This window comes from Corticium candelabrum, chromosome 22, assembly GCF_963422355.1.
Source record: "Corticium candelabrum chromosome 22, ooCorCand1.1, whole genome shotgun sequence".
Classification (NCBI taxonomy): Eukaryota; Metazoa; Porifera; class Homoscleromorpha; order Homosclerophorida; family Plakinidae; genus Corticium; species Corticium candelabrum.
Window position 1 is genome coordinate 4,778,153 of NC_085106.1, and position 16,358 is coordinate 4,794,510.

General features: G+C 43.4%; 1 protein-coding gene across 3 annotated transcripts; it reads left to right on the plus strand.

The window, feature by feature from the left end:
* Positions 1-8,846: 8,846 nt before the first annotated feature.
* On the plus strand, positions 8,847-14,343 carry LOC134197215 (uncharacterized). 3 transcript variants are annotated; one of them, XM_062666495.1, is made up of 4 exons: positions 8,847-8,946; positions 9,001-9,101; positions 9,470-10,257; positions 13,970-14,343. In XM_062666495.1, the coding sequence occupies exons 2-4, from the start codon at positions 9,011-9,013 to the stop codon at positions 14,012-14,014; spliced, it is 924 nt and encodes a 307-aa protein (XP_062522479.1). In that variant the 5' UTR covers positions 8,847-8,946; positions 9,001-9,010; the 3' UTR covers positions 14,015-14,343. The 3 variants fall into 3 exon arrangements, with proteins under 3 accessions (XP_062522479.1, XP_062522480.1, XP_062522481.1); XM_062666496.1 differs by having other exon boundaries at positions 8,855-8,946; positions 9,017-9,101; XM_062666497.1 differs by lacking the exon at positions 9,001-9,101 and having other exon boundaries at positions 8,861-8,946.
* The last annotated feature ends 2,015 nt before the right edge of the window (positions 14,344-16,358 follow it).

Genomic DNA, 16,358 nt, shown 5'->3' on the forward strand with positions numbered 1-16,358 from the left:
ACCCTTCAGATGACATTGTCAGACTGTCTAAAACACCAAAGGGCAACAAATTGTCACATCTGTGATAAACCCTTGCTTTTGGACATTTATTGAGACGGCATTTCCGCTGTGGAGGGTTCTAAACGTCCCACTAACAATGAAAACTGAATTATTACAAAACTCTGTTCAGAAATTAAATAATAAATTTGCCATAACACAACTAAGAGGCAAAATTAGTAGAGTCCTAAAAATTACAGCCATGTTGTGAGTAATAATAATGTCAGTCTAAAAGACAACACAAATTTGAGTGCTTTTCTCCTCTTTTACATCTTAATTAACAAGCATCACCAGAGTTTAATTTGCAAGCGTATGACTGCGTAGAATGGGAGACAGAAGATCGAACGAGTCGTTTATTCAACGTGGTGATATCTAAGTTACAATTAGTTGGTCAACAGACTGCATGGTACCTGGCGGAGCAGGGTGGGCCAGGTGGGCCATGGCACTTGTAATACATACGGGGTTTGTAAAGGAGATCCGGGAAATTAATAGATCCGTTCAGATCGTCTTGACTACATATTGTGTGGCATACTACATGGTGTCCCACAGTCGGGAGTATCTGATTCGAACCGACCCTGAAGACATGGCAGACAGAATTAGACTACCGTCATTATTTCATCACAAGACGCAGCATTAGCAAGACCACTTCCGATTTTACTTGAAAGTGACAAACAAGCACAAAGAGCTAGAATCAACGCAAGTCGCAGTACTGCTCACAGCAATGGGCAGGGAGGCAATATCAATTTTCAAGACATTCACAGGGCGAACGATGAAGTCAAAAAAAGACAAGCTAGACGTGGTTCTCGACACCTTCACAACACACTTCAAACCTGAAACAAACGAGATCTATAAACGTTTTATTTTTCTTCAGCGGAAACAGAAGGCAGGTGAGTCCTTCTATACTTTTACACTGACTTACTGCGCATGGTAGAAACGTGTGCCTACCACAACGCAGAGAAGCCCAAGATAGTACGCGATCAAATCGCAATGAACATAGTATCGGACACAGTTAGAGAGAAATTGCTTCGAGAATCAGGTCTCACGTTAGAAATGGCTGTGGATATGCACCGTTCTATGGAAGCGACAACACAATATCTCACCTGCATGGCGGCGTCGAGTACCACAACAAAGGAATGCGATTCGGAAGCTGCATCGAGTGCACGCGATAAAAGAATACAAAGCACTCTGACAGACATTGTGCTATTATTGCACGACAAGGCACGAGCCAAGGGACTGTCCAGCATGGGGCAAGAGATGCAGTTACTGCAACAAGCTGAATCATGCAGCGGAGGCCTGCAAGAAGGCTGAAAAGAGAAACGCGGGATTAAAACGCGCAGCAAGAAGGAGCCCGTCAACACAGTGACGCCTAGCGGAACCAGCACTAGTGAGAAGAAGAAAATAGCCAACGACCACTTTGCTTACATGATTAGTAGACGTTCTGATAAAGTAAACAACAGGGTGTGGCATATCATCTTGGACATACATGGTAGAGGACTAAAAGCCAAAGTTGACACAGGTGCCATATGCAACATCCTTCCTCCGGAAATGCACACTCCTAGTACTAACACAAATCCAGTCAAATTTAGATAAAACCAGTTACGGTAAATCTGGGGGAAATCCCACATGTTCTTCAAGTGAATGGATCAACTATAAAAGCAGTTCACCGAGTAGATAGCGTCATTCTGTCTTTGATGATATAAGTGTGCCCTCTATCACGTTTGTGTGATAGTTTCTGTCAGGACCGCCAAAAAATTGTGCTCTATTATTAATTAAGCCAGCACGATTATGAACTTGATATAATTCTTGGACGATTACGGTAGAAGCACGGCGACCAACATGTTGGGATATCGTGATACGGTATTACCAGCACGGGAACTGCTGACTCCAAGCAGCTCTGCTAAGGCAGGCACCGTGGGTGATGGTGCTAATGTAACTGGAGCTAATTTTTAAGCTCTAGACTTTGCCAATAAACTCAGAAAGAGCACGTACAACTCGGGATTTTGCAGACGATAGTTGATGACAACGGGCGACGAAACGGTCACCATGTTATAACCTTTGAGTTTCCTGTTGGGATCCCATTGTGATATCAACACGGTAATGTTGAGAGTGAAAAAACACGTACGTCATAGAAAGAAATCCACCCAATATTTACATTCATAGAGATAACGCAGCCGCTGCAAGTAAATTCATTTTCGAACATCTAGCTGTATTGATGCCTAAGGTTCGACCGTCACTGTCCGTGCAGACGCAGAATTGGAAGCTTTTCTCGTATCGGGTGAGCGACGTACCCTCTACTTTGAGCAGATGAGAGTCTATAGAAATTATTTCGTAGCCGCCGATACGAGTCCTACGCGGATAGTCACCAGCGTTGCCAGCAAACAACTCCCTCGACATGTATTCGTTGCCTTTACAACATCGTTCAAAATGGGGATCAGAAACAGAACAATCAAATCTTCGACACTGCTAACCTAATAGGGCTGAATGTACGAGTCAATAGCAGACAATACCCGGATAAGGAGATCGAAACAAACTTTTGCCGATAGATCTAGAATTTCTCGAGAGCGTATATGTTATTCCAAGAAGCAATCAGTTTAGATTCCGACACAGATTCGGAGAGTCAGTTGTCTGCACAAGACTTTGCAAGCCTCTACCCGATCATACACGTCGATGTATCCCAGCACGGAGACAAGACTTAGTTGAAGATGGGTACGTCCGACATCGATTATCACCTTTACTGTGTGGTATTTAGTGATCGGTACATGACGTTGGAAGCGAAGAGTGGACAGATGAATGCAATATTTTATTGTAACCTTATATAGAGAGACATGAGTTACATTAAGTACGCGGATTCACTCTGAGGGATAGTCAGAAGGAAGCGCCACGAAATGCTGATCAAAAACAGACGGGCTACACAACCCTACGATTATCTCACTCTCAGCTTTTGGGAAGCGATTATCTCGCTCTCACCAAGACGCAATACAACAAGATTACGAAGGCAAAGACCGATGGTCGGAACATCGAGTTGAAACTCTCCAAGACGCAGATTGCCCATACCATCAAACACGCTCTCAAGGTACTCAGCACCCTAAGTCTTGCCGCAGCATCGGGTGGAATCCAAAACACCATTGTTGGCAGTGGAAAGAAAGCCAGGCGTGGTGGTAGAATCGTCGTACGAAGACTGGTGGGTTAGTCCATTGATGACTGGAAATGATGTAAACTATCCCCAAGCAATGTTAGCGCTTGCGCTTCCTTGAGGTTGCCTGGTACATGGTACGGCCAGCAATGAATCATCTGGTGTTAAAAAGAAGACGAGAAAGAGATCTATCCTGGAAGCCATTGAACAATATACACATCAATAACCTGTTGAAAAATTGTGATATCGCCAACTATAGAGGAATCCCTAGACAGTATATATATATATATATATATATATATATATATATATATATATATATCAAAGATACCATACTAGCGAATCCCCAAAACGACGAATTTGTCTCGTTATCAATCTGGAAGATTACTTTGATGGTAATGGTACCCATTGGGTGGCCATCTATAATGGAAGACGAGATGTAGAATATTTTGATAGTTTTGGTATGCGACCTCAAAAGTGTGCAAGTGCAGGGAGCCACAGTGAGCTTCTCGCCAGTATCACTAGGTGTAATTTCATTGTAGTACATGTATGTAAGACTCATCCTGATGATCTACCAGTGTATTCTCACAACTGTCCGATTTGACCATAAAAGTAAATTGTAGGGCGTTGGATATCATCGGAGCCCATAAAATGGTCAAAGGACTGTGTACAGAAACAAGCGCGGAAATGTTGATCAAACTTTTCTGCCAGTTTGAGGCCGGTTACTATTAAGTGTCTAAGGGGCCGGCAAGATTTGCTGAGGTCCGCGTAGTTGGCCCTGTCAAATTATGCCTGCTAAAAATTTCTGGCCCCTTACTGTTTGTCTGTTAACTTTAGGCGACCCCTTATATGTGCCGATTATATTTCGTATCGTGCAGCTGTATCGCCGACCTTATATACCAAGGCCCCCCGACCATCAGTCTATGGTCACTATTTATAAATGGTTCATCGTGAAAACGAGCTACAAGTAGAAGAAAACGAGGAACTCCAATAGACGACAGTTCAAAACACTTGCCCCGCAGACGTCCTAGGTACACAAGGCTACAGCTGCCACCAGAGTCGTATACATAATTTGAGAGTTGGCCCCCAACCTGAATGACACTCCTACGCCACTACGACGATTTTACTTGTTTATCGCGTAGAGGAATCAAGCACGCGTATACAATTTGCCAACTTCGGGGTTCCGGGAGAAGTCATCTCCGACAATGGGCCACAGTTCACATGCGCAGACTTCCGACGTCAAGCTGATACATTAGGTTTTAGGCATGTTACATCAAGCCCAGGGTACCCATCAAGCCATGGTCAAGCTGAGCGAAGCATACAAACGGCAAAGAAAACAATGAGAAATATGTTTGCCGACGGCCGCTCTCTCCCTGACGTACTGAGAGCACTCAGAATCACCTCAATTGGAGACGGGCTACCATCAACAGCAGAGCTGCTGCAAAGCAGACAATTACGCACCCAAATTTCTGTCAACAGAAAGACACTAGATCCTCATGTATGGCAACAAGAAGAAGTCAGAGACAAGCCGGCAAAGCAACAGTGGTACATGCTTTTCACGAAAGATCCAGGACAGCAGTACTCACTGATTTCAGGAGAAAACTTTCGCATTCAAAAAGGGGGACTTGGGTGCCAGCGCAAGTAGTTGCACATCACAACACACCTAGGTCATACCTGGTTCGTGTTATGGGAGGACGCATATATAATACGCCGCAATCAGTCGCAAATCAATAGGACAGCAGAGATGCGGAGAATATCAGAACCTGCGACCACAAACAAGACGACTGAACACAAAAGCACACCAGAAACAGAAAACGAAAGCGAACAGACACTCAACCAGACAGCTAAGGATGCTCTAGACAACACAGAGTCAATAACACTACAGGAGGCGCCTAGAGACGTACTACGAACAAGAGGTCACCGCTTAATCTAGAAAAGTCTCCAGAAGACCTGCTTACATAGCTGAAAACTATGTACCATGACGAACTACGTGGGAGGCTAATTATTCCTAGTGTAGTGGTTTGACTACTTCTAGCGTTCTGTTCTGTTGGCTTCATTGCGGTGTATCGTTGTTATTTTAGTGAGTAAACTTTCCTGGAGTGCGGCAAATGGTTTACACACTCAAATGATACTGTTTAGACCTATATACAGGTATATATGTTATATACGGGGTTTGTAGAGGAGATCCGAAGAATGAATAGATCAGTTCAGATCGTCTTGACTACACATTGCGTGGTATACACGTATATGTATATATATATATATATATATATATATATATATATATATATATATATATATATATATACACCGGATTTCTGGTGGCCACGCTGCAAAACTTTCGACTTTGTGATTTGCGAGCGCGGAAAGGGGATAGACAGGAGAAGTCGTCAAGCGGTGGGGCGTTGCAGCTCTTGCTGCTTGCCCTCAACACGTCATGCTAGTCTGTGGGTCTTCCTTTCTGGTGTAAACATTTCTTCTTTACGTACATGGTGTTGTATTCTCTTTGAGGATTCGTCTTTGTGTAACGTCGAGAATCTGTCATACAGCTAGCTACGTTTCTGCTGCGCTATCTATTCTTGTTGTGCTTTACCTTCACGTCGTATTTATCCAGGTCTTGCCTTGTTACAGCAAATGGCAAGACGGCAAATAGATAAGGAGATGCTGCTAAACGGTAATGCCCCCAGCCAGATGGCTGGGTTCCTGTGCACCAAGCAGGAGCTATGGGCCGTGCTAAGCGATCTCCTGGAGCCTGGCCAGGTGCTCGCAGGAGCACCGACTGCGACGCCAACTGTGGTGTGGGCACCCAAAGTCCCACCCGGACCCTAGTGGCTGATGGACTTTGTCGCAGTTGGAGGCCTTTGCCACCCCAGTCGGAGGCCTTTGCCACCCCAGTCAAAGACAAGGTACTCATTTATACTTCTGAGTCGAAAGAGGCAATTTTGTGAGAGTTTGTTGCCCAAGGAAATTATACCATAGCTCGCCATCACTGTGACTTGAACTTGCAACCCTGCAAGGTCCCGGATGTCTCCATTTTTAAACAAGTTCTCCATGTGTCTTCAGTTATGGTGACAGTCGTCGAAACAGTCTTCATCATTAGCATACTTGATACGGCGGTGGTTTTGCTGGTTGCCACTTCGTCATGTGTTTGCCCTTCGCATTACACCGGTTCACTTTGGTTGTCATGGATTTGTCGTTTCTCACACCTTCTAATCCTTCATCTGTTGAGTGTTTTATTAGCCCAATTATATTCCTCTGTTATTATTGAATTGGCGAGTGGTTGTCAAACTTTCTGAGCAGTCTGCACTATCAACCTCTAGTTCAGCGTTAGCTTTGTCAGTTTTGATAGCTATCGTACAATTCCATGTTTGTACTCTGCATCATTCTTTTTTATCCTCTGTGCTTCTGTGAATTTTCATGGTCTCCTGACCAGTCTGCAATATCAACCTCTGGTTCCCCGGTGGCTCTGGCGGCTCTGATATCTACCGCCTGCTGTTCAATGTCTGTCCTTTGCAACATTGCTTGTTATCATTTATAGTTAAGTGAAATTTCATGGTTTCCTGAGTATTCAACCTTTGGTTGGGCGGAGGTGGCTCTGTCAGCTCTGATATCTCCCTGCTGCTTTTCAATGTCTGCACTTTCATCATTTCTTTTCTTCGTCTGCAGCTCTGTCAGGGCCGGATCCAGATGGGGTTCAGGGGGTTTAAGTCCCCTCTTTTCCAACAGGCGTGGTTCAATAATTTCATATAATTTTATTAGAAAAGAGAAAATTAGTAATGCTATAAATAACTGCTACCAGCTCAACCCTCTCTTTCAAAAATTCCTGGATCCGGGCCTGAGTTCTGTGTATTGTCAAGGCTTCTTGAGCAGTCTACATTTCAACGTTCGGTTTGGTGGTGGTTCTGGCAACCTTGATAATTGATGTGTATTCTTTGGTGCCTGTCCGCTATCATGTCATATCTATTACCTTATTGCTAAGTACTGCGCATGACTTTGAATTTGACATTAAAGGTTTGGTTTTGTGTGTTTGCATCTTCTCAGGGAATTCTTTATATTATATTTACAGTATACCCTAAAACCCAACATACCTCCCAAGTCAAGTAGGCAAATCCCAACTAGGAACATCTAAAACTTTAATTGCATACGTGCATGTAACAGAAAGCGCTCTGTGTGTGTATAGCGCTTGAGCAATATCACAGTTATTGCCCAAGCACCGTTTATTGCACTGCGAGTGCGATAAACGGTGAGAGGGCAAGAAATATGATATTGCTCAGGAACAGGAGTGATAACCGACTTAGTTACCGCCCCTAGTAATGGTTTAGCGACAGTTTCATGTCAGAGATGGCTTACTTTTGTAAGCTGCACTTGACTATTACGACTTGTTAGCTTGTTTGTGCAGTTTGTGGTTTGGGTAAAATAGGGCGTACATGTTTGCATAGGATGGCCTGCATGTTTGCATAGCACGTACGTTTGGACGACAAAATTTCAGAGTACGTACTATAGCTATTGTCGCAAGATTTTGTAAACGCGATCTTTATGCTATATTAAAGTGATATTTACCCGACAAATAATGACGTCTACTGATGGTCGGCCTAGCCTTTTTTAGGCGCTAGCCAAATTAGCCAAATTAGTTTCAAATCCTAGTTAACTACAAATACTTTTCTGCAAAACACGTAGCAAACAAGAGCGTCGCTGGACTGGGGAGACTAGCTGCTAGAGTGTAACTTTCAATATGGAACCACATGCACCTGATACTACCTACTGTCTGTTCCCCATAAGCGTGAAGTAGAGGTCACACCAGGTGTGCTCATTAGAGCTCTAAGAGCTGCTCCAGTTGGACCATGTTATACCAATTATCTTAAATGGTTCCAGTTGTTGATCCGTTGGTCTTACAAGATAATTGGATAATAAGCATTGCTCCACCCGTTTGTATTTGATATGCACAAGTATTATCCTTCCATTTCGTTTGCAGGAAAGGCTTAGATAATTTGATAAACAGACATGCCAGACCTAGCGGTTTCTCTAACGATACCGAGATCATCGTGAAAGTCCACTAAACAGCAGACATATTGATGATTTTCAAAGTTCACATTTATGGGGAACAGACAGTAGTGGGGAAGCCGGGTCTAGCTGCCTCCCCATCTAGGCAAGTCCATGCCTAGCGACGGCGCTGCTGTAGCAATCTGATGATATAACAAACGCTCAACAAGTTGTGCCATCTCACTTGAATAGATTATTGCACTGCCCGTTTCATTCCCGCTTTCATCTTTTGTCTCTGCACGCGACCGTTTTTCTGTCCAGTCCATTTGTACGCCTGTACTGCAAGACGGCAGATCGAGTAAATTTACGATATTCTAGCTACACAGAGCTAAGCAAATAGCAACTTTTGCACCAAATATGCAAAAATATTAATTGAATCAGACACACTGTCTCCAAAGAAAGCTGGCAAGAAATCAAGTTTCAGAATTAGCATATTACGTCTTGCTTTTTCGAGTTATAAGGCAAAGCCTTTGTACATATACGTGCAAAAGAAGCTGTAAATTTTACGAGAGATAAACGATCAGTGAATGCAAAGTAGTGTACGTGAAACAATTTTGTGTTAACTAATTAGCTAAATAAACTCCCTATTTTTACGCTGGTGATTAGTCTACATAAAAATGTATGCATATACTTAATTAGTCGTACCAAGGGTGTTGTGTGGCGTATACCTCGTTACGAGTGCTCTTCCAAAACGGATCGTCTGAAACGTACTAAATTCTTCTCACTTTGTTGTTGAGGTGATTTGCAACGTTTCTGAGCAAGTTAGAGAGTTCACGAATGCATGTCTCTAGTTATTTATACATGCAGATAATGGAAGCGCTTTCGCAACGCGTGAGAGACGACAGTCCAGACAGCAAAATGAATGGGGAATCATCGACGTATTACGACGCAAGTGAGACTCGTCGACGTCTCTAGAAGAAACTGTCACTACAACGTCGAGAACTCGCTAGCATGCCTACGGCGAGTTCGATTGGGCTCTTCCAGCCTCTTCCAGAAGAGGCTCCGTGTGCACGCCCTCTTCCAACTTCTACAGTTCTGCCGCTATAGTAGAAAGAGCCAACTCTACCGACTCTGCTGCTGGAGCTGATAGAGGTTGGAAGAGGGGCGTGTCTTCCAGACTCTTCTGGAAGAGGCCGGAACAGCCCATTCGAACGCGCCCCCGTATACATGGCATGCATGCGTGCACGAAATTATAGTTGAAGAATAAGTCCCGCGTGTTTCTTGTGCATGGTGTTTCTGTAATTACGATCTTTTTGTCAGGTGAATCGACGAACGTTGCGATGACAACTGAGTCTGCCATATGTGAGCATGCGTCAACATTACCCAGTTGTGATGACGAACCTTGGGGAGCTATACGAAGGAACTTCGTCTATGTATCTCAACGTCTTCGTTTCAGTTCCAAGTTCCTCAGCTGTCTCTATGAACGAAGTCTCATAACCAGAGATGACTTCCACGTTCTTGGCAGCGAGTCCGTAACTCACGAGGCCAAGGTGTCACTCCTCCTCATTGACCTCCTTCCCAGGAAACCATCTGAAATGTTTCTTACATTATGCGATATATTTCGTGTTGTCGGTCAATCACATGTTGCCCAGAGGCTGGAAATGAATCCTGTAAAAGTGCGAAGTGACTCTCGCCTGTCTCACAAAACCCGTACTGCAGAGTTACGAGAATTACAAAGACAGATAGACGAGCTGCATGGTAGCATCGCTAGAGTGGAAACTGAAAAAAGGGTAGCTGTGAAACGTGCGCATATGATGGTCATACAGGAGAGAACTAGGGCAGACAATGCAAAGGCTAGAGCAGATGCTGCCAACAGAAAAGCTGAAGTTGCAGAAAGTTTAGCACTTGCTGCAAGGAGGCAGAGAGTTGCTGCAGAAGCTGAAGTCCAAGTGGCCAAGAGTGACGCGCAGAAGGCATGGAGGCAGTGTGTTGCTGCAGAAGCTAGAGCGCAACAGGCCGAGATTGCTGCGCAGAAGAAATGGACAAGAAGCAGCGGAATTATGTGGACTAATTTGGCGTTAAAAATAGCAGCAAAACGCGGCGAGCTGGTAAGAACAATTTTATGACTTTTTGCAACGTTCGTATATTGGTTCTTTTAATTAGTTAGTACAGCATGCAATGCATGGTGCTTTCAAACGTTATAGGGTTGGAACTAGAGGAAAAGATTTGAATCAGTCACAGGCTTCAAACTTGAATTCTGTCTTTTCTTTTATTAATTAATGGATAAAAAAACTGATTAGTTATGGGCAATGAAGATGGCATGTGATCTGCTGCAACTCAGCAGTTTATGTTTATAGATTTTTTATACCATCAGCTTTTTGATATCCAATTTGAGGGTAATAGCTCTGAAATTGTTGCCATAAAGTATTGGCATTTGTAACTCTTGTTCTCTAGGCAGCAGCAAGAATGGTGGATTCAGAATTTTGTAGAGGTTTTTCGCTTTTGTAGCAAAGAAATTAATTGATAGTAACTAATTGATAGCAATTAAAGTTAAGTACGTACAGCAAAAGTCAACTGAAAACATGAAGAAACATCGAGTTTGGATGCCTAGGCAGTGTCCTCGCTCATGTGCAACTGAGGACTCGTTACCTATAAACTCATGGAATTGTACTGTAGAGTTTTCCTTGTGCTATGCATCTATTTTTGCTAAGCGTGTGTACTGAAGTTAATGTAATTATAATTAATGTCTGGGTTGTGGAGTGGCATGGTCATTGTTTTATAGTAAAATAATTGACTGTACGCCTTACATGATAATACAAATGTGAAATTTTGCAGTGGCCAATCAATTTGAAATTTCTATTTCAAGGTTGCAATAACAGTCTGCTGTAACTTGTGACTTTAATTGACTGTAATTAGTTCTAGCTCAAAGTGAAATATTATGATCAATTAAACATATTGTGTGTGTGTGTGTGTGTGTGTGTGTGTGTGTGAGTGTGTGTGTGCGTGCGTGTGTGTGTGTGTGTGTGTGTGTGTGTGTGTGTGTGTGTGTGTGTGTGTGTGTGTGTGTGTGACTCTAGGAAGCTGAGGAAATGGAAACGATGGAAAAAGATAAGAGGAAGGAATAAATGAGAGGAAGCAAGTATCAGATCAGACCGACCTACATTGTACTTGATCAACCTGGTTGCACTTTTACAGCTCGAAACAAGGCAGATCCTTTCAATCACCAACGACAGAAACATGTAGCAGCTCAAGATATCCTCTTTTGTTGTCACTGCCACCAAACTTGAAACAACAAGGTTATAGAAATCATACGAAGTTCTGCAATGAAAATCTGAACAGAGTACAGAGGTTACGTTTTGGAGGCAATAAAGTCCTAGGAAGTGATGGCAGAGGATGGATGGATGGATGGATGGATGGATGGATGGATTTTCTATACATATATTTTCAACATATGGCTGCTCTATTACAGGCTAGTTGTCTAACAGTCAACATCGAATACAATCCAATAATTTGTACCAATAATGCAATCTACTAGTTCTAAAAGAGTTCTTAGACAGTGAGGCGAGCCTCACTGACGATGCTGTCAACACAGTCAAGATGTACTGGATGACGCTTCGATGACCTCGTCCCTCTAACACAAAGAATTGCAGATCGTAGTAAAGAAAAACTCAATCTGCATCGTATTGGTGCCATTGTTTGACTGTAGGAAGTGTCCTGTGTGTCTGAGATCAGGCTGGCTAGTTTGTAGAAAGTGTGTGCTTCTCTTCCCATGCTTCCAGTTGACGACAACACCAATGGAGTGAAGCTACTTCCTTCGACCTCTCTGACTCTCTCACCATAGGTTCTCTGCTTCTAGTTCATGGTTCCGGAAGATTTGGAGTAAGGTCATCTCCTAGTAACTTTGCGCGTTGGGGTAAAACACCATAATATTGAAAAATGCGCATTCACCACGACGCCATACACCTCTTGCCGAAAAATCCATGGGAGGGTAGCAGCCGAAGCTGCTCACGTCAACTCTAACCTCCTCTTGTCTTTGTCTTCACTTGTCTTTGTCTTCACTGCACTCACAAGAATAGAAAGGCAACTCATCCAACATCCAGAATCTGTCTGTCTGTCTGTCTGTCTGTCTGTCTGTCTGTCTGTCTGTCTGTCTTTCTGTCTGTCTGTCTGTCTGTCTGTCTGTCAAATACATATATTTTTCAAATCCAAAGAAATTTCCATCAAGAGCTTAAAAGCTAATCTCCAAGTAAAGTTCCTCTTAATCAACAACAAACTGTCTGTCTGTCTGTCTGTCAAATATTTATTTTTTATGCAAGACGTTATGCTAAAAATCAATAAATTTTAAGGACACCTAAATATTATATAAAAATTTATACAAATTATAACATGTTTATTTGTAGGCGACTGGACGGTATGTGTTTGTGTGTTAATGAGAGGAACAATTACATCCCTAGTTTTTGATTGGTGGGTGTGTTGGTGGGTGGGAGATTGGTTGGACGGGTTCGAGAATGAGATGGCAGACCAGTTGATCAGATGTGTTGCTTAGTGTGTGGCTGAGTTTGTTTGTTTGTTTGTGTATTATAATATGTTGTGTTTATGTGTGTGTGTGTGGTTGTGGGAAGAGTGATCAGGAGCATTTTATGGGTGGTTACATGAGCCAGTGTGTGAGTTGTCGGGTTGTCACTATATCATGAGTCAGGTGCTGGGCTGTGGATGATTTGATGGGTTTGTGGGTAGGTCATACAGAAGGTCAATCAATGGGTCAGTGAGTTGATTACTGCATCATTAGGTGTGTTGGTGGGTAAGTCAAGGTGTGTTTTTGGTATGACTTTGCAAATAGATCAAGATCTACTTGGAGAGAGCATTGCTATATATGCCTGCATTCCTTCAGTCTAGTCAACTGTTATATGGCAATGTTGATTTACAAACTGTTGTCTGTCGTGACTGGCTCAGATGTTCAGACTCATTAGGGATCTCAAGAGACACAAATGCATGGCTGAAAGACAGAAACCTGCACTTCTGTAAACTGGAGTCATTGAATGCCAGACCTGTAAGAGATATTTTAGAATCAATGGAGGCTATTCAGTACACAAATGAATGGGAAACCTTTTTGTCACTTTGTCTTTGTCCCTACTGAAGGGGTAGTGTGTCTGTTTAGACGAAAGCAATACAGGAGGAGGAGGAGGGTTTGTGTGTGTTGTGCTGTAGCTCAATTGGTTAGAGAGTCATTCTATGGAATGAGTATATCTATTCGTGACTTTGCAGGGTTGCAAGTTCAAGTTACAGTAATGACAAGCTTTGGCATGGACACTTACACACAATTGCCTCTCTGGACTCAGAATTATAAATGAGTACCTGGTCATTGACTTAGTGTGGGTAAGACCACTGACTTGGCAGTAACATCATGCAGAGGGATATTCAGCCTTGATATCCAGCCCCATCGCTGTGCCATAGTGACTCTGGCCAAGCTCCCTTGGAATTGTCAGCACTAGCCCTAAATTTCCATCTAGCGCTCGGAGGCCCTGTCTCTAGAGACAAGGGAGCTATCTTCATAGCTGGCCTTAAGGTTGACTTTGATGTGAACAGCGTAACATTTGTCAGGGTGTGTGTGTGTGTGTGTGTGTGTGTGTGTGTGTGTGTGTGTGTGTGTGTGTGTGTGTGTGTGTGTGCACGTGCATGTGTGTTCTTGAGTGTGTGTGTGTGTGTGTGTGTGTGTGTGTGTGTGTGTGTGTGTGTGCACGTGCATGTGTGTTCTTGAGTGTGTGTGTGTGTGTGTGTGTGTGCGCGTTTGTAATTTAATTAATTTTATTGTATGTTTAGGTCAAAACCCAACCACCGTCGTCATTGCCTGCCAACTGTAAGTAAAAAGAGAAACATTTATTAGTACAGCTACTGAGTAGTTGTGTTTGTAACTTACTAACACTAAACATATCACAGGCTTGTAGGCTGCTTTATGAACGGGAGGGTTCAACTCGTGCCAGCCTAGTGTTGCAGCCCGCTCTTACAGACACACTCCGTAGAAGGAAGCCAATGTGTGTCACTAACGTGCGTTAGTTCATTCAGCTTGACGTAGCTTGCATTTAGACTTGAGCCAGTCTCTCCCCGCCTTCGTCATTCCCTGGATTGTAAATCCTCGCAATCCGGGAATGACGAAGGCGGGGAAAGACTGGCTCCCAATCCGGGAATGACGAAGACGGGGAGAGACTGGCTCGAGTCTAGCTCGCTTTAGCTCACGTTTGCAACGGACAGAAGCCAAGCTGCTCGGGTTTTTTCTCTATGGCTTTACAACTGTCATATTGAGAATGCGTAGGACATATACAAGACGTCGTAGGTCTATCGCCAGGTGACTGTTCCGCACATGCAGCAACAGAGTTCAATCGCTAAACGTCTTGCTCATCTTGGTCGCTCCGTCTTGCTCCACGCTATTTGTGGCATTTTTGCGCAGAAGTATGACGTCAAAAATGGTTTCGGCCACGCGAGAGTACCAAATGAGCATGCGCGGCCCATTTTCTAGCACGCTATGCATTTACACGATGTATTTGACCCGAGCCAGCCCGCGCTGGCACGTGCTGGCGCACGCTGGCACGGCTAGAAACAGCGAGTCAAGCTGGCACGGCTCGGCCCGCTTTACAAGACGATTACAAACCAAGCTGATCCTTAGCCTTGGCCTTCCAGACCCGTGTAGTGCCGATTCAAAATCGTCTTCCACGAATCGGCACTACACGGGTCTGGGAGGCTGAGGCTAGCTGACCCGAGTCAGCATACCTAATCGATATGTAACTATATGTATAGACATGTGTAATTTCTTAGGAGCTCTGTATATTTTCCTTTTGTCATTGTATATTTACCCTGTTATAAACAGGGTGTCTGGTGGATTCGCCACTATTGCGGAAGACTCCCCTGTCTAAATATAAACCAGTTCAGTTTGGTTCAGTTCAGTTCAGTTCAGCATGGGCTGGCCTGCTTACAAGTAAGTGCTCATGTAAACGGGGTAGTAGGCTCACAAGCCAAGCCAATGTATTTGTTTAGCCCCAGAACATTGGCGTGATAGACTGCAGTCCTTATCAACATATCAACTTCTCTATTGGTAGTTACACATAAGGAACAATTACACAAAATATAGTAGAAGCTGTTTGTGCAGCTCAGGCAGCATTAATCGCTATCACACATTTACTTATAAGAAATTTTTCCACGCAGCACAAATACATGCCCATCTACACGCACGGTCATCTACACTTTGTTTATCATGTTACTCAGTGTGTACCTCGCTTTTGTCACATGCTGCTGACCCATTTATTGGAGTTCCCATGAAGTCTTTCATCTAATGGCTTCACATTTCCTCTGTCCAACAGTCTGCATTGACTTGCACCAACTGTCCTACCATCTACTTAACATTCAACTACTTCATCGCATGGAGGGAGCTCTAGTCATGCAGCAATGAAAAGCACAAGAGAATGTGATACAAGGCTATATAGAATATTACATGTATATGGAAGCTCATCTAGACATGTCAGTGCAATCTTACAGAAAACTATTTGGAGTAAAACAGGAAGCTGGCCGGATCACAGTCTCCGTGCAGTCACTGCAGCCGCTGTACTGCTACACTGAGTCACTTTGCTACATTTTTCAATTTTATTCAGCTGTTCATGTGTGTGTGTGTGTGTGTGTGTGTGTGTGTGTGTGTGTGTGTGTGTGTGTGTGTGTGTGTGTGTGTGTGTGTGTGTGTGTGTGTGTGTGTGTGTGTGTGTGTATTAAAGTTACCAAATTCTACAAAAACTGCATGAGCACAAAGAACTGCAAGTTGACTTGAAATGAAATGGGTCTTGACTTGATCATCCTTAAATGTGGCATTGAGTTGAACCCACTCAATCTTCTAGTCTACAAGCCTGCATCTGATAGTATAGCATTTAAAGCCATTTTTGAACTTACAAACGTATGCTAATGTGGGAGAGTAAAGGTATTATATGCTATATGGAATGATGGTAGCAGAACTTAGTTTTACATGCACACTATAGCAGATGGTATTGCAAGGTTGGCACACCCCCGTGCTGACAGAAGAATTCTGGTACTTAATTTCTTTGTACTAACACTTTTGGAACCTTTAAAACATTTTGGATTTGACCTTGTAATCATCAGTCTTTCAACAGCCGTGCTCAGGTCTCCAATCTTTCACTGCTCCTATTGATACTACGTAGACGATTTTATTTAG